At 38.7% G+C, this 25,928-nt stretch overlaps 1 protein-coding gene and 1 pseudogene across 1 annotated transcript in view; one reads left to right on the top strand and one right to left on the bottom strand.

Moving 5' to 3' along the window:
- The first annotated feature begins 414 nt into the window (after positions 1 to 414).
- ZNF106 (zinc finger protein 106) overlaps positions 415 to 25,928 on the top strand; it is a 57,486-nt gene continuing 31,972 nt past the window's right edge. The window contains exons 1-3 of the mRNA XM_090270474.1: positions 415 to 550; positions 16,299 to 16,384; positions 20,628 to 20,689. Coding sequence (XP_090126600.1) covers positions 16,331 to 16,384; positions 20,628 to 20,689 — 116 coding nt within the window. The 5' untranslated portion in view covers positions 415 to 550; positions 16,299 to 16,330. The remainder of the gene's footprint in view (positions 551 to 16,298; positions 16,385 to 20,627; positions 20,690 to 25,928) is intronic.
- Positions 23,202 to 24,594, bottom strand: LOC150016346 (keratin, type I cytoskeletal 18 pseudogene; annotated as a pseudogene).

Raw genomic sequence — 25,928 nt, 5'->3', positions numbered from 1 at the left:
CTTCCATTAGCCGTCTGTAAGTTTACTGGAAGGAGTGTTTGGAAATTTAGCCACTACATAGAGAAAATGGTGGAGACTTAGGAAAAGAGTAAGCGAAAGAGGGAGGCCCAGAAATATTGATAGTAAAGAGAATGAAAAAGTAGTCAAGGAGGCTGATCACAGGAGTGTCCGGTGCAGCGGACGTCTTCCGTTCTTTTCTTTTTGGGGGGCGGGGCGATGTGTAAAATCATTTACTTATTTATTTATTGACGGGAGGGGGAGAGAGGGACGTTCCTTTTGAGTAGTCTCTTTCCCTTGTGTCCGTTGTTCACTCTGGCGTGTTCAAATAAAGCTAGATTATTGAGAAAGGCGAACTGCAGAAGGAAAAAAAAAGTGAGAGAGCGCGCGACGGCGGCTCTATGCGCCTGCGCGCTGGCGGCGGCTGCGGCGGCGGCGCCCAGCAGGGAGCGGGTCCGGAGTGGGCCACCGGACCCGGAACGGAGGGGGCGTTGGGAAGCTCTCTCGCCCGGGCTTCGGCGGCCTGATGGAGTAAGAGGGGTCAGCTGTAAGTGTGAGTATCTAGGGGCGGGGCTGCATTGACGCGTATGGGAGCCCGAGGGTCCGGTGGTAACTATAGGGAGGTTTTGGTGCTGCTGGATGCGGCCGGGTCTCTGCTTCTGCAGGCTGAGGCGCAGGGGCAACCTGGTTGTCCCCTCTCCAGGAGACTGTACGGTTTACGGGCCGGCGGTGTTTCTGGCTTGGAGGTACAGATTCTTGCGGGGGCGTTCCACTGTTGTTCCCCGCCACAGCAGGAAACGTAGCTGCAGATCCTTGACCTTTAGAGAAGGCCGCTCACCTCCATCGGCCCCCAGTGCGGCGGGTGGTCCGTACACCCCTGTGCTTAAAGGCCTCTGGGTCTCAGGCCAGGGACACCTTTCGACCTCTGGTTACTGACAACCTCTGTTCTTCCTCTTTCCGTTTTTCCTCCCAGTGGCATGCGTCTTAATAATAGAATCATGGAGCGCTTACTATGTGTCAATTTAATATTTAGTCGGAATTACATAATTATGGAGAAAATGTTTTGTATTCCACTGCCCCTTCAATCTAATCCATTTAATCGTCTTTGAGAGTCAGAATCATCTTTTGAGCGTCTGAGATTAAGTCTTTTTGGGAAGTATGAAATATCCATGGCTCATAGCAACATGCGACCACCATGTTAGTTAAAGGCAAGTTTTTCTCTTACCCAGCAAATGAGTGCTTTATTCATCATAATGGTTTATATCTAATTGTCAAGCCAAATTAAGCACTTATAAGACCCTGTACTGTTATGAATTCCATGGGAAACTTTGAAAGTTGTTTTAAGCCCTGTTATCAAGTTTGGTAGCGAATGAAACAATGGAAGATAATATTTAGATTCAACTTGGCTTTATTTAGTTCCTCCTACACATGGGGTCTGTCAACATAAGAAACCTGTAAGGATTTTTATTTATGAGTTTATTTGAGCCAAACTAACAATTGCCAGGAAGCAGAACATCAATGGATTTAGAAAATGCTCAGGAAAAATGGCAGTTTTGTGCTTTTATACATTACAATCCAAGGAGACATAATGGGGTTACACGAAATTCACCGGTGATAGATTAGAGGTGGGAGAAAGAAAAGGGGACTGGATAAAAAGCAAAATGATAGACGCATACTCTTTTACATAGGTGGGGACAGGATAGTTAAAACAGTCAACAATTAACATGATAACAATAACACTTTGGGGAATTTTGGTCTCCTTCTGGTGGTCCTTGTGCTTTGAGGGGTTGCAAAAAGGGAAATTACTCTGCTATTGCAAAGGCTTGCTTATCAGGTATGTTTATCCTAGATGTAAAAAGAAAAGACAGGCTTAGTTAAGGTGAAGATTGACCTTTGTTAGGGAAAAATACTGCCTTAGGACATGACTATCTGCGGTGAACCATTTTTAGTTAAAAAATTTTAATCTCAGACTACAATCAATCGGAACAGCAAAAAGGAAAAAGAATACAAAAATATGAGGAGGAATGTAAAGCACAGCATAGGAAATATAGTTAATAATATTGTATGGTGTCAGATGGATACTAGATTTATATAATGTCTAATCACTTGGTTGTACATTTGACACTAATATTGTCTGCCAACTGTAACTGAAAAATAAAAATTATTTAAAGCAAAAAAAATAAAAATAAAAACAAAGTAGAAGTAAAAAAAAAGAAGTTATAAGATTCTAGCACTCTAAAAACATGTAGTTTGAGTGTGGGCTCTAAATCAGATTGCTGGATTTAAATTCTGCTCTGCTGTTTTTAAGCACTCTGTTCTTGCGTATGTCACTCAACTGTATTGCACATTATATATATAAAATGAACATAATGTAACATGAACAAAATAGTAAGACTAAATCTCCTATGTCAGTGGTTCTCAACCTGTGGGAGGGGTCGCCTAAGATCATTGGAAAACACATATATAATTACATATTGTTTTTGTGATTAATCACTATGCTTTAATTATGTTCAATTTGTAACAATGAAAATACACCCTGCATATCAGATATTTACATTACGATTCATAACAGTAACAAAATTACAGTTATGAAGTAGCAATGGAAATAATTTTATGGTTGGGGGTCACCACAACATGAGAAACTGTATTAAAGGGTCGTGGCATTAGGAAGGTTGAGAACCACTGTCCTAGGTAGAAAGAGTTGATTAAATGAGTTTATATACATAAAGCTTTTAGAGTAGTATCTGATATGTGTGTTATCTAAGTATAGGCTATTATAATTTAAACTTTAAAACAATTTCTTCATTTAAAGTATCCATGAAAATGACAGCAAAACAACTGTTATAATAACTCCTTTAAGAAATGTGGGAGAAAAAAACAAACTTTTTTTTGTGGTTTTTGGTTCATAAAGGAATATGTATAAAAAGAATGAGGCAGTTCTCTATGTGTTAATATTGAGTGATCTCCAAGATATAGTAAGTAGGGAAAAAAAGTACAAAAGAGGATGTACAACTAATTGTGGTTTTGAAAAAATATATATGCATTTCCATATATATGCATAGAATATTTCTGGAAAAATACATAAACTGTTAACAGTGACCAGAGGTGGCTGGGAAATAGGAGTGGGAGGGGAATAATTTTCTCTATACACTTCTAAATGCTTCTTTATTATGGGAACTAAATATTCAGAAAAGTGGAGGAAATACCATATGGAACCCCTGAAAATCAATCACTCAGATTTTAAAATCTGTTAGTATTTTGTTCTCTTTGCTTTTCTTTCTAACATTTCACCACCAAATACTTTAATGTGTTTCTACTAAAAATAACATTTTCCTGCATAACTCAATGTCATAATCACTGAATAATTTCTCTATATTATCTAATGCACAATCCTTAAAATTTTCCACAGATTGTCCCATTTTTCATTGGTTTTTTATTAAATTTCCAGTTAAATTTGTGCATTGCATTTGGGTTATGTCTCAGAGCTTTTTAAAATCTAGAATAGTTACCTTTTATCTCTTTCTCTTTTTTTCATCATAACTTGCTGAAGAGACTTGGTCAGTTACCTGGATATCTGAATGATTCCTAATGATATCATTTATTTTGTTACTATGAACTAGAGATAGAGCTAAATATTTGGTTAGATTCAGTTAAATGTTTTGGGGACGATATCATAGGCCATGCTGTGTACACTAGTTTTTTCCTCTATTAGTGATGCTGCAATTGATTGTTGTGTTCAGGTGGTAAGTCTAAGTCTGAATCCTCCATTATAAAATTGCATTTCTTCCCTTGAAATTAGCTGTAAGCCATTTTGTACCTTTTAAATTTTGAAACAACTAGTAATACTTAATCAAAATTTAATTACCTGTATTTGTATTGTATCTTTATTATATTTTTTTCCATTACTATTTAGTTCCCTTATATACCCCCTATCCCCAGCAATCACCACACTGCTGTCCATGTCCATGACTCCTTTTTCCTTTTTGCTCAATCCCTCCACCCGCTAACCTCCCCCTCTCTAGCTGTCAGCCTGCTCTCTATCTAGGAGTCTGTCTCTATTTTGTTTGTTAGTTCAGTTTGTTCACTAGATTCCACATATGAGTGAAATCACATTGTATTTCTCTTTCTCTGACTGGCTTATTCCCCTTAGCATAATGTTGTCCAGGTCCACCCATGCTGTCACAAAGGAAAAATTTTTCTTTTTGATGGCTGAGTAGACTTCCATTGTGTAAATGTTCCATAGCTGTTTTATCCACTCATCTATTGATAGACACTTGGACTGCTTCCATATCTTGGTGATTGTAAGTAACTCTGCAGTGAACATAGGGGAGTTTATGTTCTTTTGAATTAGTGTTTTGGGTTTCTTTGGGTATATTCCCAGAAGTGGGATCACCAGGTCAAAAGGCAGATCCATTGTTAATTTTTTGAGGTATCTTCATGCTGCTTTTCACAGTGGCTGCACCAGTCTACATTCCCACCAATAGTGGGTTCCCCTTTCTCCACATCCTCACCAGGACTTGTTGTTTGACAGGTGTGAGATGATACCTCATTGTGCTTTATTTGCTTGTTTTTAAATTTTATTTATTTTACTTTAGAGAGGGGGAAGGGAGAGGGAAAGAGAGGGAAAGAAACATAAATGTGTGGTTGCTTCTCACATGCCCCCAACTGGGGACCTGGCCCACATCCCAGGCATGTGCCCTAATTGGGAATCGAACCGGTGACAGTTTGGTTCACAGGCCAGAACTCAACCCACTGAGCCACACCAGTCAGGTCATTGTGATTTTAATTTGCATTTCTCTAATGATCAGTGACGTTGAACATCTTTTCACTTGTCTATTGGCCATCTGTATGTCCTCTTTAGAGAAGTGTCTATTCAGGTCCTTTTGCCATTTTTTAATAGAACTGTTTGTTTTTTTGGTGTTGAGTTAAGTTCTTTATAAATTTTGGATATTAACCCCTTATCAGTTTTATTGGCGAATATGTTCTCCCATTCTGTGGGTTGTCTTTTTATTTTGTTGATGATTTCCTTTGCTCTGCAAAAACTTTTTAATTTGATGTTATCCCATTTGCTTATTTTTCTTTTATTTCCCTTGCCTGTGGAGATATATAAGATAAAATATTGCTACGAGCAAAGTCTGAGATTTTGCTGCCAATGTTTTCTAGGATTTTTATGGTTTCATGTCTAACATTTAAGTCTTTGATTTAAGAAGGTGGTCTAGTTTCATTTTTCTGCACATATCTGTCCAATTTTCCCAACACCATTTATTGAATAAATTATCTTTATTGATCATAAAGGTGTGGGTTTATTTCTGGGCTCTCTCTTCTGTTCCACTGATCTGTGTGTCTGTTTTTGTGCCGTACCAGGCAGTTTTGATTACTATGGCCTTGTAATACAGTTTGATATTGGATAGTGTTATTCCTCCAACTTTGTTCTTCTTTCTCAGGATCGCTGTTGCTATATGGGGCCTTTTGTGGTTCCATATAAATTTTGAAATACTTGTTCTAGTTCTGTGAAATAACGTCATTGGAATCTTCATACGAATTGTGTTGAATCTATAGATCGCTTTAGGTAGTATGGACATTTTAGTGATGTTAATCATTCCTTTCCATGAACCTGGTATGTGCTTCCACTTGTTTGTATCTTCTTCAATTTCTTTTTTCAGTATCTTATAATTTTCCAAGTACAGATCTTTTACATCCTTGATTAGGTTTATTTCTAGGTATTTTATTCTTTTTGATATAATTGTGAATGGGATTGTTTTCTTACTTTCTCTTTCTGTTAGTTCGTTACTGGCATATAAAAATGCAATTGACTTCTGGATATTAATTTTGTATCTTGCTACTTTGCTGAATTCAGTTATCAGTTCTAGTAGTTTATTGGTGGAATCTTTGGGGTTCTTTATGTACAGTATCATGTGATCTGCAAATAAAGACAGTTTTACTTCTTCCTTTCCAGTGTGGATGCCTTTTATTTCTTCTTCTTGTCTGATTGCTGTGGCTAGAAGTTCCGTGGCTAGAACTTCCAAGACTATGTTGAATAGGAGTGGAGAGAGTGGACATCCTTGCCATGTTCTTGACCTCAGGGGGGATGCTCTCAGTTTTTGCCCATTGAGTATGATGCTGGCTTCAGGTTTCTCGTATATGGCCTTTATTATGTTGAGGTATGCTCCCTCTATTCCCATTTTGATGGGTGTTTTCATCATAAATGGGTGTTGTACTTTATCCAGTGCTTTTTCTGCATCTATTGATAGGATCATGTGGTTTTTGTCTTTCATTTTATTTATGTGATGTATTATGTTTATTGATTTGCGAATATTAAACCGTCCTTGCATCCCTGGGGTGAATCCCACTTGATCGTGGTGTATGATCTTTCTAATGTGTTGCTGGATCCGGTTTGCCAATATTTTGTTGAGGATTTTAGCATCTGTGTTCATCAGTGATACTGGCCTGTAGTTTTCTTTCTTTATTGTGTCTTGACCTGGTTTTGGAATTAGGGTAATACAGGCTTCATAGAACAAGTTTGGGAGTCTTCCCTCTTCTTGGATTTTTTGAAATAATCTGAGAAGGATAGGAGCTAATTCTTCCCTAAATGTTTTGTAAAATTCACCTGTGAAGCCATCTAGTCCAGGGCTTTTGTGTGCCGGGAGTTTTTTGATTACTGCTCCAATTTCACTAGTTGTTATTGGTCTGTTCAGGCTTTCTGCTTCCTCTTGATTCAATTTTAGAAGATTATATGTTTCCAGAAATTCAACCATTTCATCTACGTTGTCAAATTTCTTGTCATACAGTTGTTCGTAATAATTTCTTACAATCCTTTGTATTTCTGTGGTATCAGTTGTGATTTCTCCCCTTTCGTTTCTGATTTTATTTATTTGGGTCCTCTCTCTTGTTTTCTTGATGAGCCTGGTTAAAGGTTTGTCGATTTTGTTTATCTTTTCAAAGAACCAACTCCCACTTTTGTTGATCTTTTGAATTGTTTGTTTAGTCTATGTCATTTAATTCTGCTCTGATCTTAATGATTTCCTTCCTTCTACTCGCTCTGGGCTTTGTTTGTTGTTGTTCCTCTAGTTTTTGTAGCTGTAGGGTTAGGTTTTTTATTAGAGATTCTTCTATCCTTTTTACGTAGGCCTGTATTGCTATGAACTTTCCTCTCAGGACTGCTTTCGCTGTATCCCAAAGGTTTTGGGTTGTTGTGTGTTCATTATCATTTGTTTCCAGAAACTTTTTGATTTCTTCCTTGATGTTATTGTTAACCCATTCATTATTTAATAGCATGTTATTCATTCTCCATGAGTTTGAATGTTTCTGAGTTTTTTCCTTGAGGTTTATTTCCAGTTTTAAGCCATTGTAATCTGGGAAGATGCTTGACATAATTTAAATTTTCTTGAATTTGTGGAGACTTGTTTTGTGTCCTACCATGTGGTCTATCTTTGAAAATGTTCCATGTGCACTTGAAAAAAATATATACTTTGCTTCGTTGGGGTGAAAACTTCTATATATATCAACGAAGTCTAATTGATCTAGAGTGTTGTTCAATGCCTCAATATTTTTGGTGTTTCTTTGCTTCGAAGATCTGTCCATTGTTGACAGTGGGGTGTTAAAGTCTCCTACTGTGAGTGTGTTGCTGTCTATATCCTTCCTGAAGTCTTTCAAAATTTTTCTTACATATTTGGGTGCTCCTATGTTGAGTTTATATATGTTTACAAGGGTTATATCTTCTTGATGGATTTTTCCCTTAAGTATTATGAAATGTCCTTCTTTGTCTCTTTTTATGGCCTTTGCTGTGAAATCTGTTTTGTCTGATACAAGTATTGCTACCCCAGCTTTTTTTTCATGTCCGTTTGCTTGAAATACTTTTTTCCATCCCTTCACTTGCAGTCTGTGTAGATTGTTTGTTCTAATAAGGTGGATCTTTTGTAGACAGCATATATGTTGATCATGCTTTCTAATCCATTCAGGTACCCTATGTCTTTTGGTTGATGCATTTAATCCATTTACATTTAAGGTTATTATTGATAGGTACTTATTCATTGTCATTGGCCCCATTTTATACTTGTGTTCCTCTCTGTCTCTGTTTCTTCATCTTAAAGCAGATCTTTTAGCATCTCTTGCAATGCTGGTTTGGTGGAGATGTATTCTTTTAGCCTTCTTTTATCTTGGAAACTCCTTATTTCACCTTCCATTTTGAAAGAGAGCCTTGCTGGGTAGAGTATTCTTGGTTGTAGGCCTTTGTTTTTCATTGCTTGGAATATTTTTTGTCATTCCCTTCTGGCTTGTAGTGTTTCCGCTGAGAAATCTATGATAGCCTTATTGGAGCTCCCTTGTATGTTATTAGCTGTTTCTCTCTTGCTGCTTTTAGGATTCTGTCTTTGTCTTTCAATGTTGCCATTTTAATTATGATGTGTTTTGAAGTGGGCCTGTTGAGGTTCATCTTCATTGGGACCCTCTGTGCTTCCTGGACTTACGTGACTCCTCATGTTAGGGAAGTTTTCTGTCATTAGTTTTTCAAACAGGTTTTCTATCCCTTGCTCCTCTTCTTCTCCTTCTAGAATTCCTATGATATGAATATTATTACATTTCATGTTGTCCTGCAGCTGTCTTAGAACCTCTTCATTCTTTTTCAGTCTTTTTTCATTTTGTTGCACTGTCTGGGAATTTTTTTCTACGTTGTCCTCCAGCTCGCTGATCTGATCTTCTGCTTCCTCTAGCCTGCTTTTAATTCCTTGTACTGTGTTCTTCAATTCAGAAATTGTATTCTTCATTTCCTCCTGGCTCTTATTGATAGCTTCTATGTCCTTTTTCATGCTGGTGTAATTCTCAATAAGTCCCTAGTAGTTTCCCTGGAGTTCCTTGTAGTTTTCCTAGAGTTCTTTGTAGTTTTCTTTGAGCTTGCTGATCTCATTGAGCTTCCCTATAATCCATCTTTTGAATTCCATGTCTGATAGTTTGCTTTCCTCTATTTCATTTAGGACTCTTTCTGGGGATTCTTCCTTTCCTTTTGATGGTGGGTTGTTTCTCTGTCTCCCCATTTTTGTGACTCTTCTTGTTTGTTGCTGCTTCTTAGACTGATCTGCACTTCCTGGATCTGCCCCAGGTGGCATCAGATCATGTACCAGTCTGTGCCTAGGCAGCCCATAGGTGACTACCAGAGATCTACTGCCTTTGTCTCCTTTAGTTGTTAATCTACTCAATCTGTGATCAGCCATCACGCTTAAGCACCGAGGGTGGGGCAGCTTAATTCCTGTAGGCGGGGTTTTTGCTTCCCCTCAGGCTGATGCCACTTGGAAGGGAATGGTCTGCCTGCAGTATGGGGAATGAGCTAGCACTGGGACCCGGTCAGCTGCTCCCCCAGTTCTCCCCTCAAAGCCACCGCTCCAAATTCTCTCCAAGCATCCCTAGTCCTCTCTGCCCTCCCTCTGCTTGAGCCCAGGGTAATGGGTGCCAAAATATTTTTGTACATGATCCGCTTAAGAGCTGTTTTTCTCCAGCTGTTTCCTTCAGGCCAGCAAGAAACCCTGTGGTTTTTTTGCTTTTCACAGCTGGATACTATTTTACTTTCTGCTCTGTTGCTCTAGGCTGGGAAGCCCAGCTGGGGGTTTAGACCCAGCCCTTCTCAAGGGGACCTCCCAGCTGTTGAGCTGTTTCTCAGTCCCTTCAGCTACCAGCCCTGGGAGCCCAGCCAGCCCTTTCGCCTCTCCACACTTCCTACTAGTCACGTTGTGATGAAGTGACCTTTTCTGTCTCTCTGTGGTTATAGGACTTCTCTCTGGCTAGTGTTCAGTTGTTTATTCCAGATGATTTCTCCACAGTTAAGTTGTAAATTCAGACTGGTCCTGGAGGAGGTTAGTGTAGCTTCCATTTACTCTTCCGCGATCTTGGATCCCCAATTATGCTTCTTAATCCCTGCACCATTTCCCCATTTCTCCCATGTTCCTTCTCGTCTGCAAAATTTCTTTTGAGAAATCAGATGATAGTCTTATAGGAATCCCTTTGTAGGTAAATCTCTTCTTTTCTCTTGTTGCTTTTAAAATTCCCTTATCTTTAACCTTTGGCATCTTAATTATGATGTGCCTTGGCCTGGTCCTCTTTGGGTCTAACTTGTGTGGGACTCACTGTGCTTCCTGGACTTGTATGTCTATTTCCTTCACCAAATTTGGGAAGTTTTCCTTCATTATTTTTTCACATAAGCTTTCAATTTCTTGCTTTTCCTCTTCTCCTTCTGGCACCACTATGATTTGGATGTTGGCATGTTTAAAGTTGTCCCAGAGATTCCTAATCCTGTTCTTGCTTTTTTCAATTCTTGTTTCTTCATTCTGTACTGGTTGAGTGTTTATTTCTTCCTTATATTCCAAATCATTGATTTGAACCCTGGTTTCTTTCTGTTTACCATTGGTTTTGTGTGGATTTTCACTTAGCCTAGTTTTCATTTCTTCCCTTATGTGTTTGTTGTACTTAATCTTGTCTGTCAAATCTGTGAACATTGTTATCACCAAAGTTTTGAACTCTGTGTCTGTTAGGTTGACTATCTATTCCTCGCTTAGTTCTCCCACTGGAACCTTGATCTACTTCCTTCTCTGGGATATACTTCTTTGTCTGTTCAACTTGACATCCTTCTGTGTTTGCCTCTGTGTCTTAGGTAGTACTGTCGCACCTGTTTGGTTGTAAGGGGTGGAGCCTTAGGTATTTGTCAATATGGGCTGACTGGTTTCACCACGTTGCGGCGCCGTGTGTGGGGGAGGGGTCTGAGAGGGAACAATGTTCCTTGCTCAGCTCTCACCCCTTTTCCAGACACCTCTCCCACTTCCCCTACGTGACTGGCACCCTCTAGCTGATCCCCTGTGATAGTTCCCAAAGTGGGTCGGTTTGCAGATGTTCTAGGACTGTGGGGCCTCTAAACAAGCGGACTCTGCTGAAAGACTGGCAGTTTCTTCCTCTGCCCCAACCCCCACTGGTTTGTACAGTTAGAAGCCATGAGGCTTTAATTTCCCGGGTGCTGGAACCGTGAGCTGTGTCTGGGGCTGGAATCGCTCCCCAGGTTTCCCTTCTGGCTTTTATAATGGGTAACAACAATTTCCACCAGCCTGCCACTGCCACCGCCACACCATATCCTCTTCACCTCAGCTTCACCCTTCCTACCTGTCTGGATGAGTATTTCTTCTTTATTTGTTTGTTGAACTTATATGCAGTTCGATTTTCTGGTACTCCTTATTGTTTTATATAGTTTTGAGGTAGTTGTATTCCTTCTTAGTTGCAAACGGAGATGCCGCGTGTCTACCTCCACCTCCATCTTGACCGGAGCTCTACCCAGTAATACTTTTAAAAACAGTGTACAACCTATCTTTAGGCTTAGAACTTAATTCTGTTATATGATGATAACTTTTGCTAATATAATTTTTAAAGATTTTATTTATTTATTTTTAGAGAGTTGGTAAGGGAGGGAGAAAAAGAGGGAGAGAAACATCGATGTGAGAGAGAAACATCAATCGGTTGCCTCTCATATGCCCTCTGATCGGGAGCCAAACCTGCAACCCAGGCATGTGCCCTGACTGGGAATGGAAGCAGCAACCTTTGCTTTGTGGGTTGATGTTCAACCAACTGAGCCACACCAGTCAGGGCACTTCTGCTAATATTTTAATTATTTTTGTTAGGATTGGTGTTATATCAGTTTTTTTCTCAGTTACTTTTTCCTTTAGCACATAATGCTTGCCAAGTTTCAGAATTGTGTAGTGAATTGGATGGAACCTGATAGTAGTTCTCATTCTGAGTTAAGGCATGCCCTGTCCTTTTCTTGCCTGGTGATGGGCGATATGAACAGCTTCAGTTGCTTGGGACTTTTTCTATTAATGCCTTTTCCTGAGTCACAGCTTTAACTTCCTGTCTTTGTTTTAGCACTATGCTTAGTAATAAAGAGTGGTTGCTGCATCTACTTCTGCTAAATGTGGTGTTATGGCAGATAATATAAAGAGTAGGAAAATAAGTGAGTAAAATGCTTATGAATGCAGGAAACCAACAATCACTTGCCTTGGGAAACAGGGGCCAGCCAGAACTTAGAACTAGCAAATAGGATAGTTACCCAGAATAATCCTTTAAAAGTTGTGGTTATATGTTGATGTGCCCCCAAATACTTCTTGACCTCTGTTGTCAACTTAGGGGAACCTTGAAACTTTCTGGGAGGCTTACTCAGCAAGTTGAGGACCTCCCCAAAGTGCCAGTCATGTTTTTGTTCTATACCTTTTGGGCAGCCTAGGGTTAATGGCAAAACTTGTTCTATCACTGAACTCTGTCTCCCTGTTGCCCTGTCTTGCTCACTAAAAATCCATTAGTTTTCTGTCAGGGTTAAGGTGGAGGCATGGAAAGTTACTTGTGGAATTCAAAAAAGGGATTCTAATCTGAGTACCACTGCACCCCTCCCCCCACAAAGAAATAATTAAGCTTTTCTTTCTTCATTATTTTATCATGTATTATTGTCATATAGAGTCTGAGTTTACTTTGTGTTATAGTTTGAATATCTTAAGTACTACTGGTTGTATAGTAATGAATGCTAGAGGTATATGAAAAAACCAATCCCTTTCTCATGGTAAGGCCAGGGAGATCAGATATACCTACCATCAAACAGCTTGTTCTTGCTTATTTCTCAGGTTGTTTTAAACAGCAAAATGGGATAATGTAACAATGCTCCAAATAAAGTTCTTTGACACTAAAAGGTGTTTTCCAGCCTTGAGTTGCATAATAAATATTTGGAGAAATAGTCTGACATTGACGTTTGAGATGTATTACAGTGTTATGACATAGTGGTTATTTGGAAGGCATTCTTGCTGACCAATTTAAGTCACTTTTGAGGAACTGCTGTATAAGGAGGGGGATAGCATAATGAAGTACAAAGTGGAGACTGGACATTGTGCTCTGTTGGTGCAACTGTACTTATTTATTTTTATTAATAAGTTATATAGTTCTAATATACTGCTTAGATTTAGAACTTGTTAAATACATTTGCAGCGGGAGTCAAGGCAGTGGGGTACAGGGAGAAGAATAGATATAAAGTCATGCAGGTTAATCATCCTGAAGAATAGGTAGTAATAAAAAAGAAATCTGTTAGGACTGAGTGTCTAAGTATGGGTATCTGGAAGAAAGAAAGTAAAATGGTTTTGACTATGGGAATGGTAGTTATATTGACAGGATAGTAATTAGGATGTTAAGAAAAGGTATTTAATTATAAGGTTTTTCGGCTATTATGACTAAGAATATGACAGATATTTCTCATAGTTATTTAGAGAAAATTTGAAAGATTTCATAGTGGATATATTTAAAAGGTATGGGGAAATGTATGGTGGGTAAAGGGAGGACAGCAGCAGTTGAATTGTATGCACTTACTTGATGTGTATGATGTAACTCCTTAAGCACTTGGAGATTTCAGAGTTGGGTGGTTCCTATGTATAAGACTGTGAGCTAATTTGAGTATTTCAAAAAGCTTAATGGAAATCATTTATTTACAAATTAAAGTTCCTTTGTCTTTGGTTGGAATCATATCAACTCAGTGTTTGGATACTAGATCTTCTTTATTGATTAAATACTTTGCTATTATACCTTTTGATTGTATACAAAAGTGAAAATGAATTTACTTAATATATGTGGATTAGAAATGTGGAGCTAATGAAAGGAAAAAGTAAATAAAAACAGGGAATCTGGTTAAAAGGTTGATAGAGAATATTTTTACTATATTACTTTATTTCTTTATCCATTTACTAGGAGTTGATGTCTTCAGCTTTTTTTTATTAAATAGAAACAAAATTTGTATTTTAGTGCTTAGTTCTCAATTGAGTAAATAAATAAAAATTCCACAACGACTGCTATTGCTTGTGCCAGAAAGTCTCACTACCACTATTTCCCCAACTTTTATTTATTAAAAAATTTAAAAATATGTATCTATTATTTTAGAGAGAGAGGAAGGAGCGGGGGTGGGGGGCAGAGAAACATCTGTTGGTTGTTTCCCATACGTGCCCTGACCAGGAATTAAACCCCCAACCTTTTGGTGTATGGGATTACACTCCAACCAACTGAGCCACCTGGCCAGGGTTATTTCCCCAACTTTTAGAACAGTGCTTGGTGTTGAGTAAATGCTTGTTAAATGAAGTAATAAAGTACTGCATGTAAATAGTAATTAAAGTTGAAGTAAATGTTACGATATATGGGAATTAATAATCATGCTTTGAGGCTTAGCACCAGAATTATTTATGTTAATTTTAAGATTTAGGAGATTATTAGCGATACCTGGAAGCATAGATAATACTGACATATTCATAAAGGTGTGTTGCTTTGTTTTATTAGCTAGTTGATATTCAGCTTCCTCAAATGTGCAAAATGTTACCCTATGTTATTTTGGTGTTTTGTACTTTGTTACTAAATAAAATTATTTCAGACATTAAGCAGTGGTATAAAGTGGGTTGCAATAGCAATGAAACTGCTGAGTGACCAGGAGAGGTAGAGAACCTTAGGCCTCTTCTCATTGGCCCTTGTACCATGTTGTCTAGGAGTTACAGATTAAATTAGGGTAGTTTATGACTTCATCACCTCAGAGTAAGGAATGAAGCCAGGCAAGGAAGCAGATATATCTATTAGAGCCTGGGGTGTGTATGTGTGTGTGTGTGTGTTACTGGAAAACAGTACTGTTTGAAGGGTGGGATTAAATTGGCATGTAGAGTATCTTTGCAGGGACTCAAGAGGAAAGTATGGAAGATTATAAAATAAAAAAATCTCTGGTCTTAATCCAAACTCCAGTGTTTTACCCAGCTCTCTCTACCTCACATTTAATAACCCAACATAGTTTCATTTGGAACAATTCTACAAATACTTATGGAGTGCCTGCAATGTGGCAGACCTGTTCTAAGTGCTAGACCTGTGCTAGTGAACAAAGTATACCAAGTCCCTGTTCTCTTAGCACTTAAATGTTAAATGGGGTAAATAGAGAATTACAAATAAATATATACTGTGTCAGATAGTAAAAGATGCTTGTTTCAGATATCTCTTGTGTATAACAAACTATCCTGAAATTGCTGGCTAAGAATGATGATTTAATTGTTTCTTATAATTCTGTGGGTTGAAAAGGGCTCATCTGCATGGTTCTTTAACTGGTCTTACTTGGGATCCTTCATTGGCAGATGCATGTGGAACACTAGACCTGCCTTCACTTGCCCAACATTCTGGTGGTTGTTTGGGTGCTTAGCTGAAGCGCCAGTTTTTTTCCCTTGGTCTCTCCTTATGGTGTGGGCTCCTCACAGCATAGTGGCTGGGTTCCAAGAGGGAATGTTCAAGTGTGCAAAGGCAGAAGCTGCAGCTTTTTAGGTCTCGTTCTCAGAATTTACATTTACTTCCACCACATTTTATTGGTCAAGACAGGTCACAGGGAGAGAATGAACTCACCTTTTGTTGGGTGGTGATAACAAAGTCACATTGCAAAAGAGTACATGGGGTGGGAGATAATTTGTGGCCACCCATGAAAACAGTCTACCACAGTGCTATTAAAAAATTAAGCAGGTTAATAGGGGAATAGTGGAAGTGGGGGTCAGAAAGTACAGTTTTCTGTAGGAGGTCAAGGAAGACCTCCTTGATGAAGCAGCATGAGAATGTGAGCCATAGAACCATCAAGATGGTTTAGGGAAGAATATTCCAGGCAGAGAGAACATGAAATACAGAAGAAGCCCTAAGGTAGGAGACCCCCTGGTGTGTGTGATCAAGGAATAGGAAGGAGGGCAATGAGACTGGAGTGGATGGGGTAGAAGGAGAGTGGAAGGGCATAGAGAGTAAGTGAGAAACAGATTTTGTAGCTCATGACAAAGGGCTTTGGATCTTCTTTGAGTGAGATGGGAATCTATTGGAAGATTCTGATTGGAGGATTATGTGATCTTACTTAAATTGTAAAAGAAGCTCAGAATCTCAGGCTACTGTTCTGAGAACAGACTAAGAGGATAAGAGTAGAAGTAAGAAGTCAAGTCAGTAGGCTAGTGCCATGTGATGATACGCTAAGTAGTAAGGAATGGATGGGTTTTGTATCTATATTTCAAGGCGGGACTGACAGGATGTGCTGGTGAGGGTGGATATGGAGTGAGGAAGAGGGATCAAGGATGATTCCGAAAGTTTTTGCCCTGAAAAATTGAAATTTTCATTTATCAAGATGGGAAGACTGGGAGAGGAGCAGGGTGGAGGTGAGGGAGATGCAAGACTTGTATTTTTGGCCATGCTAAAAAGAATCTAAGAAGACATCTCAGGGGGGGAAAATGTTACTAAATGTTACTTCCTCATTGCAGGTGTGACGTTGAGTGCTTCAGATCTGGTCACTATGGTACGAGAACGAAAATGCATATTGTGCAACATTGTGTACAGCTCAAAAAAGGTAATAATAGAAGAGGGAGAATCTGAGGCTTTGTGACTGCTCATTTTTTCAGAGACACCATATGAAATTTGTAGATGGGTAAAAGCTTTTAATGTTGTGTTATTTTGCTTCTTTCTTAAACCATAGTCTTGTTTCACTGGTTTCTTTCTATTTACTGTCTCATAAATCCAGTAACTATATTATTAAACCTCTTGTCAGAATTTGGGGGTACTCAAAAGTAGGTAATGTAGGGAAATTTAGTTAGTAGCCAGTTATAGAGAAAATACCTTAAAATGTAGATTACTTGAGGTTATACACTTTCTGATTAGCTAAGGATAGGTAAGGGGCACAGTGTGGTATGCACCTGCACTCTGTTTCTGCCTACACTTGTGCAAAGTGCAGCACAGTAGAAATGGTAATAATAATATCCTAGATGTCCACAAGGGGGGGATGTTGCACAAGGGAAAACAGACATTTTTAAGACTAAAAAAATTTACCGGTGTGTGCCTTAGGGAAATTGGCTGCAAGTTGTCTCGCTTTTTGCTTTTTCTTGTCTTTATCCTTTACTTTCAAAGTAGTACTGATAGCTTAAATATTGAGGTTTTTTTCCCCTCTCTATGCTTTTAAGGTCTTCTTTATTGTCATTGGAAATTCAGAGAACTGGGAAGATTATTGTGAGCTTGCATGAAAGATTTTTGGTAGTAAGGTGGTTTAAAAGAACTAGAGAAGATTTTAGGTGTGAGAATATCATATACAAAGGTACAGAGGTAAAATAGTTTAGAAGTCGGTAAGAAGGTTCATCTGATTTAAACAGTTTTGTCTTGATAATAGTGGGACTGCAATTTAATTTGTAATTTAAGTGAAGACAGTTGATAAACAATATTGAATGTAAGACTGAGGGGTTTGATTATGATTCACCCAGTAGGCTGGGATGAAGGATTTTTATTCCTGTATAGGATTTCAGTTAGTGATGGAAAAATCAGGTGACATTTTAAAATCATGTTTAATAATATGCCTGCTGCCTTTTACAAAAGAAACAAACAAACAAGCAAACAACTGCTCTTCTAGTTTTAAAAAATTTAGACCAGGGTTTATACAAAAAAAAATTTTTTTTTTTAAATGATCATTATGGCATCAATTTAGAGCAAGGGTCAGCAAACATTTTCTATAAAAGGCCCTTTATTTATTTATTTATTTATTTTTACCCTCACCAAAGGACATGCTTATTGATTTTAGAGCGAGGGGAAGGGAGGGAGAGAAACATCAATGTGAAAGAGAAACATTGATCGGTTGCATTTTGTATGTCCTAACTGGAGTCCAAACCCACAACCCAGGCATGTGCCCTGACCCAGAATTAAACCTGCTACCTTTCGGATTACGGGATGATGCTTTAACCATCTGAGCCACACTGCCCAGGGCTATGCAGATTTGAATAAACAAAAATTCTTTATAGCTACTCACAGATTGGAGGGATGGCAAATTGAAAAGGTGTGAAATGGATTGATAGACGTTCAGAGATGTGGACTCAGACTTTGATGGAGCAGCAGCCCTATCTTGTGATATTTCATAATTTTGCCATTTTAAGTCCTTTTGGCATTTCTTCTCTGGTTTGAAACATGTTTTCATCTCTTCATACTTTGCCACTCCTGCCTTTGGGAAAGCCAACTATTGTCTTTAAGCAGAAGAATGCATGATTTTAGCAGTAAGATTAACGTGTTCTAAGAAATTAGCAGAATAGGTTAATTGAAAGAGAGAATGCTGATACTTATTTTTAGATAGAACATGAACAACTTATGTTGAAGCAGTGCTCTCTCCTCTTAGTTTCCCAAACTAGTATAACTCTGGTTTTCCCAAATACACTTTGGAGGAGAAAAGGATCTTAGGGTGACTTAATTCTGAGCTTTTTACTACATTCCCTGAGTATGCTGATGATCGTTAACTTATGAAAGACTGAGAGGCACTGGAGTTTAAAAAATGTAATATTATTTATTGCTTTTCAGAGTTGTTCAACCATCAATTCTTTTCCCCCTTCCTTCTCCCTCTTTTATTTATTTTTTTAAAAGATTTTATTTATTTATTTATTTAGAGAGAGGGAAAGGGAGTGAGAAAGAGAGGGAGAAAAACATCAATGTGTGGCTGCCTCTTGCATGCCCCCAACTGGGGACCTGGCCCGCAACCCAGGCATGTGCCCTGACTAGGAATCAAACTGGTGACCCTTTGGTTCACAGGCTGACACTCAATTCACTGAGCCACACAAGCCAGGGCCCTCCCTGTCTTTTAAAAAAAACAACTGATTAATATAAAAGGAACTAAATAGAATCTTGGTTAAGAGCCAGTATACATTTGCAGCTATTACTTTAATCCTGTGCCTGTGGATCTTTACCAGTTATTTTGAGAGCTTCATTGTTTACCTTTGCATTCATTCCTTAGAGCAAAGTGGGAGAGAATTTCATATGTAAATTTAGGAAAAGATTTGGGAAATGTTTTAGACCAACAGAAGTCATGTTGAAACTAGTTTTGAATGATAACACTTTAATCAAAATAGAATGTAGAATTTGTTTTTATATCAGAGAATAACCCATTTCAGTGAATATTGTTTTGCTCAGGAATTGTTTCATGGCAAGAAACAGAACCCACTTAAATTTATCTTAAGAAAAGGGATTTGGCATATGTCAATCTAATCCAAGGAAAAACTGAACAGTCAATAGGGATTTGAGCAGGTGTGTATTGTTCATAGAGTTTTTTTCATTTTCTGTTATGTCACTAACTTGACTCAGTTTTCAGTTGTAACTGTTCATTCTAGTTAGTGGCTAATCCGTGTAGTTAGAAGAGGTCGAATGTAAAGCTGTCCCCTCCAAATGAAGCATATGTTGAGATAAGAAGGAAATGATGGTCATCTTCAGTAAAATCGCCTTTTAAGGGAGAGTCTTGAATTACAGCCCTATTTATCACACTGTAGTAGATAACTTGAATTAAGACTAGGTCATTAGGTTGTTGTATGCTTTTTGACAAATAAGCCGTATATGACGAAAAGTCTCAAGGCACAAGATGCTTACAGTATAGCATCTTGTTTGAAACATTGGCTTTGGTGTCAGATCTGCCAGTGTTTGAGTCCTAGTTTGGCCACTTGATTATGATTCTGAGAGGACAAAACTGGGAATATTTTCACACTTGCCCCTTCAATAATAATAAAAAGCTCTGTACTTGATAATATGCTCTTAGTAAGTGTTTGGTGAATAAATGAGTTAGCTTCTCTGCATGCTTGTGTCCTTAGGAAGTTAATATTACTCCCTCAGCAGTGGTCTGCAGCTCAAGTGAGGAAATGTTTGGGGCGCTTAAGCATAGGACACAGTTAATAGTAATACTCAACAGTTATAGAAGCCCTTTTGTATGTTAAAGCCATTCTCTAATTATGGCATGCTGGCCATATATAGTTTGGCATGACAAAGGGATAGACATTTACAGCTTTTTGAGTTTTTTGAGGTATATGCATATATGTGCATGTTTTAAGGTGGAAGCTCTTCCCAGAGATTTAATTTTCTTCCCATGAAGGGAGCGGGAAGAGCGGAGGGAGGGGAGAACCTAGTAAATGTTCAAACTTTTCATTAGAACCAAACAAATCAATTGGGGCAGCAGGCAGTGAAAAAGAAGGCATGATTGAGCTGCTGTAGTCAAAGTAGTTTTTAAAAATTTCATGACATAGGGAAAGGTTCTGTTATATTCAGAAGTTCTGTCTAGAATTGATGTATTTATCTGTTCATTCAATGGATATTGACAGCTATATGCCGGGCCCTGGCCAAGACATCAATATAAATTGTAACTTACTTTTGAGAAACTCTCAGTTGAATGAGGAAAGAAAGTATGTAGAAAAATGGTCAAATAGTTGAGAAGTTATGTGGTTAGAGTTTTTTTTTTTTTTTTTTAGTAAACTTGATTAAATTTCTTATATTGGAATAGAATTTAACCCACATAATTTATTCTTAAAGCTTTTGCCTTCTAAAAACAATATACTTTCTAACCTTTTAAGAAAGCCACTTAAATAGGTCTTTTTAAAAAATTTCTTTATTTGAAAATGAAATATGTCAGAAATATAGCTAAATAATTTTTTAATAACTGATTACAATATTGAGTTGAGAAGAGTAACCACAACAAATACTTTTGACACTAGGAGTTTGAGCCCCAGTTGTTGATTGAGCAGGAACAAAGGAATATTTTCCCCCAAAGCACTCCCCCTTAGTTTAATCTGCTTTCTTTAATTTTGAAGGAGATGGACGAACACATGCGGAGCATGTTGCATCACAGGGAACTTGAGAACCTGAAGGGCAGGTATGGAAACGGCTGTCTTCCATAAACTTGTGAATGTGGGGGGATCTGAGTACTGATGAGACCTGTCAGCTTATTTTATCGTAATCTTTCATAAATGAATATTACCTTATGGCATAGAACTATTTTAGAATTGATAACAAGTACGATAGATTTTTTTTTGTCATTCATAAAGAATAAATCTTTGTGCATCTCAAATGTGTAGAATTCACAACAGCTCTAATAAGTAGATGACAACAAAGGTGTATTAGGGTGAGCTCGTTCTCTCATTAAAAGCTTTGTCATTCCTACTACCAGCCCTGTAACTAGGACACTTTATATTATTGCCTCAGCTGTGGTACAAATTATTGCATACAATAAACCTTTAGTGTTGCTAGAATAGTCTGAGAAGTCCAAAGTCCACTAAATAAGTAGCACTGAATCTCTAGTGTAAATTTTGAAGTACACACCTTGAGTATTTAAGAATGCTGTTTTGTGATGTAAGGCTTGAAATGTTTAAGGAAAGAAAATCTAATAAGTAAGCACCTTTAAAAAATTAAATGTAGCATATGTGTATATTCTATGCCATTTTCCCCCTATCAATGGTTTCTTTTTTGATGTTTTGACTTCTGTGAATTTGAAATTTGGACACAATGTGAAACAGAAACACTGGGGAACTGAAAAATACTAATTAATATCTTATTCCATGCATAACAGTTACAAACTTTGATCAGGATGCCAACCTAAGTCATTTGGAGTTATATGTATTTTAAGTAATACAGTTTTAGATTGTGTGGGCAAATTAATGTTATTAAACTTTCAGCAACTGGTTAGCATATTAGTGGAATTTTTCCATGGTCTTAGTCCCTTACTGTGTGAAGGTTAGCAGTATGAAAGAATCTTCACTCAGATTTAATTGAAGAGCCCTTAAAATATCTTCAGTATACTCATATATTACCTTTAACCGATTATCATTGGAAACCTATGAAATAACAATCAACCTTTGACTATATGTGGAATATCTCAATTATATAATCCCATTTCCAACAAACTTCCTTCTGGAATTCACCTTATTCTGGGCTATTTGCCTGCCACCTGACTATATTATAAAACAAAACAAATGAAGTCAGTAAAGCTAGTCTTTAGGAGAGAAGCCTGGTCTATTCAAAGACTAAAGCCAATTGTATTCAAAGATCACTAATCAACTATTTAAAACATTTAAAAAATGAACTTTGTTTACTTAAGATTTGTGTTCATAATCAATACTGTATCATAAAAAGTAAAAAAGTCATCTAACCCCCTACCTCACCCCAAGTTCTCCTCCCCTCTTAAAAGAAAGTCAATAGTTTGGTGTTTATCCTATCCAGACCTCTTTCCACGTAGATTTATATTTAGCTACACACACACATATGCACACACACATTTTGTCTTATTAAGATAACTGAACCACATGCTATATATGTGTGGTTCTGTAACTTGTTTTTCCTCTCCTCTCACACATCAACTTAATTGTGCCATGGAGATTTTGTCTGCATTTTTAGTTATTTGGAGCATAGTCAAATAATTAAAGAGAAAGCATTAGAAGCCTCTGAGCTGACAATATAAATGTCAGTGTTAACAACCAAACTCATTTTATTTAGAGGAGAGCACTTTAGTACTCATTTACTCCTTTTTTAGGTACAGTGCTAATAAGTTTGTATAGTTTTCTGGCATTTAACAAATTATAAGGGAGAAGGTAAGCAGATAGCAAGAAAAAGCTGACAAAACTATAAAAAAACAAACAAAATCTCAAATCAGTTACTTACATGGAGCATTTATTGCAGGGGCAAACAGTCATTATTAATCTATACCATAGGGACAAATAGTTATCACTTATTTCTTCCTATCATTATTTTGTGATTTTTTTTTCCCCTCCGAATTTCATGTTTAAATACTGGCTTTGTGATGTTAAGGATTTCTGTTTCTCTTTATATTTGTAGCAGTATAACTTTTGGTTGTGATCTGGTTAAAAATATAAAGAGAATATTTTTTAGGTTTTGAATGCCAGCTTGATTGAGAAGTAAATAACTTGTCTTATTTGGTTCACAGTTGTGGACATCTGGGGCATTTCCTTATTTTTTCCTAATATACTTGTTCAGATGTGTGGACTGTAAGCAGTTTCTGCAGATAGATGCTATTTAAAAAGGCACAAACCTTTTTTATCAACCAGCTGTTGTGGAACAGTTAGAGCACGCTTAATAAAGAAAAGCTTATGATAGAATATCTTAAGGCTTTGCCTTTCATACATGAGAGGAAATTGTGTGGTAACAGGATGAAGCTAATTTGGGCCCTCCTTTCCATACCCCAAGGAAAATTTTTGCCTTTATTAGTCAAGAAGTAAAGCAGCCCCTTTTTCCCAACAATTAGCATACTTTATATATTTATACAAAATAGTATTTTAATTGGTTATTGATAATGAACTGAAAAGTGTCACCATTAAGACATTATTTAATTTGCTGTTAACTTTTTTTTTTTTTGAACTTTAATGAACTCTGAACTTTTTATTGGCCTCCTGCCCCGCAAAAGGATCCCTTACTTCTGCTGCCTTTAACGCCTCAAAACTTTGGTGTCGTTGACCTCAGACACCACTTTGCTGTCCACAATCCTGCAGGTGGTGGTCTTTTGGGTGGTTTGTAAGGAGTGGCTGTGGTCTAGGGCGTCAACAAGATCGAAGTCCTCCCCTTCTTCCAGTAGTCGGTGGTAGGTGGCAATCTCAGCCTCCAGCTTGACCTTGATGTTCAGCAGGGCCTCATACTCCTGGGCCTGGCGCTGCCCCTCTGCCCGGGTCTGGGCCAGCTCTGACTCCAGGTGCAGCAGGATCCCATTGAGCTGCTCCATCTGCATGGCATAGCGTGTCTCCACCTCCCTCAGGCTGTGCTCCAAACTGGCCTTCAGATTTCTCATTGAATCCAGGTCAATCTCCAAGGACTAAACCGTACATCTCAGCTCCGTGAGTGTCATCTCAGCAGCTCCTATCTCAGCGGTCTGCGAGGTGACCACTGTGGTGCTCTCCTCAATCTGATGGGACGAGTACTTGTCTAGCTCCTCTCGGTTCTTCCGAGCCAGGTCGTCATACTGGGCCCGGATGTCCGCCATGATTTGCTGAGGTCCTGAGATTTGGGAACATCCAACTCCACAGTCAGCCCGGAGTTGGCAATCTGGTTTTGTAGACCATTTACTTCCTCCTCATGGTTCTTCTTCATGAAGAGCAGCTCCTCCTTGAGAATCTCGATCTCCGTCTCCAGCTGCAGCCGAGTGATGTTTGTGTCATCAATGACCTTTCGGAGCCCATTGATGTCATTCTCCACAGACTGGTGCATGGCAAGCTCCGTCTCATACTTGACTCTGAAGTCATCAGCAGCAAGACGGGCATTGTCAATCTGCAGAACGATGCGGGCATTGTCCACAGAATTTGCAAAGATCTGACCCCTCAGGTCCTTGATGGTCTTGAAATAATGTGCCCAGTCTCTGACCTGGGGTCCCTTCCTCTCTAGGTTTTCCCGGATTTTGCTCTCCAGTCTCTGATTCTCAACCTCCAGGCTTCTCACCCTCTCCAGGTAGGAAGCCAGGCGGTCATTCAGGCATTGCATAGTCTCCTTCTCGCTCTGGATGCCCCCTATGCCTGCCAGACCCCTGGCCATCCCTGCAGCCAGGCCCCCGGATCCCCAGTTGCCCCGCACGCTGGTGAAGTGGGACACCGAGATCCGGGAGCCCGAGCCCCCGGCGCCTGCATAGACGCTGGCCACGCTGCTGACCGGCCGGACCCGGGACTGGAAGACTGCACGGAGCCCAGGCTCTGGTAGTTTGTGGAGAAGCTGGAGCCTGTGCTGAAGCTCATGTTGCTCAGGGAGAAAGGCGAGAAGCCGAGACTCAGGTTGAAGCTGCAGTGAGTGCCAGGTCTGCGACTCAAGTTTTATGCTGTTAACTTTTTAAACATGTGCTTTTCCAGATGCCATCTGTGGAACCATGAATACACAATGTGTGTAAAATAGCCTTGTCTCCAGACAGAAACCATTCAAATTTTCAAGAGATGTGGTTGGCCTGCTCTGTTCTTCCCATTGATAAATACGGAGTCTCTTATTTAATTGACGTGTCTTGTAAAGCTTCTCTCTTTTTAAAACTAGATATCATTTAAAGAAAAATGTTAAGGATTTTTGGTTTTTAATAAATCATTTTCAGTGTTAACTTTTATGTTGCCTACACCCTTCCGGGCAGGATCTGTTGAGGTGTTTTTCAATCCAATACCTTTGGAACTACGAAGTCTGTCTGGAAAAAGTTGACCCATTGTTAGTATAATGAGACCAGTTTGTGTGACAGCGATGTAACCCGGCAGCAAAGGAGAGGGGACTAGAATGCACATGCGTGAACAATGACAACTTCACTGTACTAGTCAGTGAGGGCAGTAGATGCTCTTGAGTGAGCATGTGTACTGTGTGGCCGCCGTATTAAAAATGACTGAGTGAATAGAGCAACGAATGTGCATCAAATTTCACGTTAAGCTTAAATACTGCTCCATGGAAACTATTTGGATGATTCAGAAGGCCACAGCTATGGGCAGCTGATGACTGGCAGCTTTATCACGACAATGTGCCCGCTCATGCATCACATCTCCTGCAGAGTTTTTTGGCAAAACATCAAATCACCCAGGTGACTCAGTCCATCTACAGCCCAAATGTGGCGCCCCGCGGCTTCTGGCTTTTCCCAAAACTAAAATCACCTTTGAAAGAGAAGAGATTTCAGACTGTTGATGAGATGCAGGAAAATATAATGGGGCAACTGATGGTGACTGGGAGAACTGTGTGAGGTCCCAAGGTGACTACTTTGAAGAGGACTGAGGCGTCATTGTCTTATGTACAATGTTTCTTATCTCTTGTATCTTCTTCAATAAATGCCTCTTTTTCATATTTCATAGCTGGATGCCTTCTGGACAGACTTCGTATGGTTAATATTCATTTTTGCAAGGAAAGCAGAAATATTTTTTAAATCTCTGTTTCAGTGTCAGTTACATAGCCAACATATGCTTGTGCTTTGGGGATTGCAAGGTGTGTGGGTTTATGAGTATGAATGTTTATTTTTAACAGAGTTTACACAGCATTCCTTAAGTGTCAGTGTGGCCTTCCAGTTGTGTTTTTAAAGAGAGAGAGACTTTGATGGTTTGGACGTGGAAAAATCCTCTGCATTTTAGAAGTAAGGGTAAAATCAAGGATTTTACTTAAGAATACCT

The sequence above is a fragment of the Furipterus horrens genome, unplaced genomic scaffold (genome assembly GCF_987537825.1).
Source record: "Furipterus horrens unplaced genomic scaffold, mFurHor1.1.pri manual_scaffold_3, whole genome shotgun sequence".
Taxonomy (NCBI): Eukaryota; Metazoa; Chordata; class Mammalia; order Chiroptera; family Furipteridae; genus Furipterus; species Furipterus horrens.
Note: the sequence above shows the minus strand (reverse complement) of the source record. Positions and strands in the feature narration are given on the sequence as shown.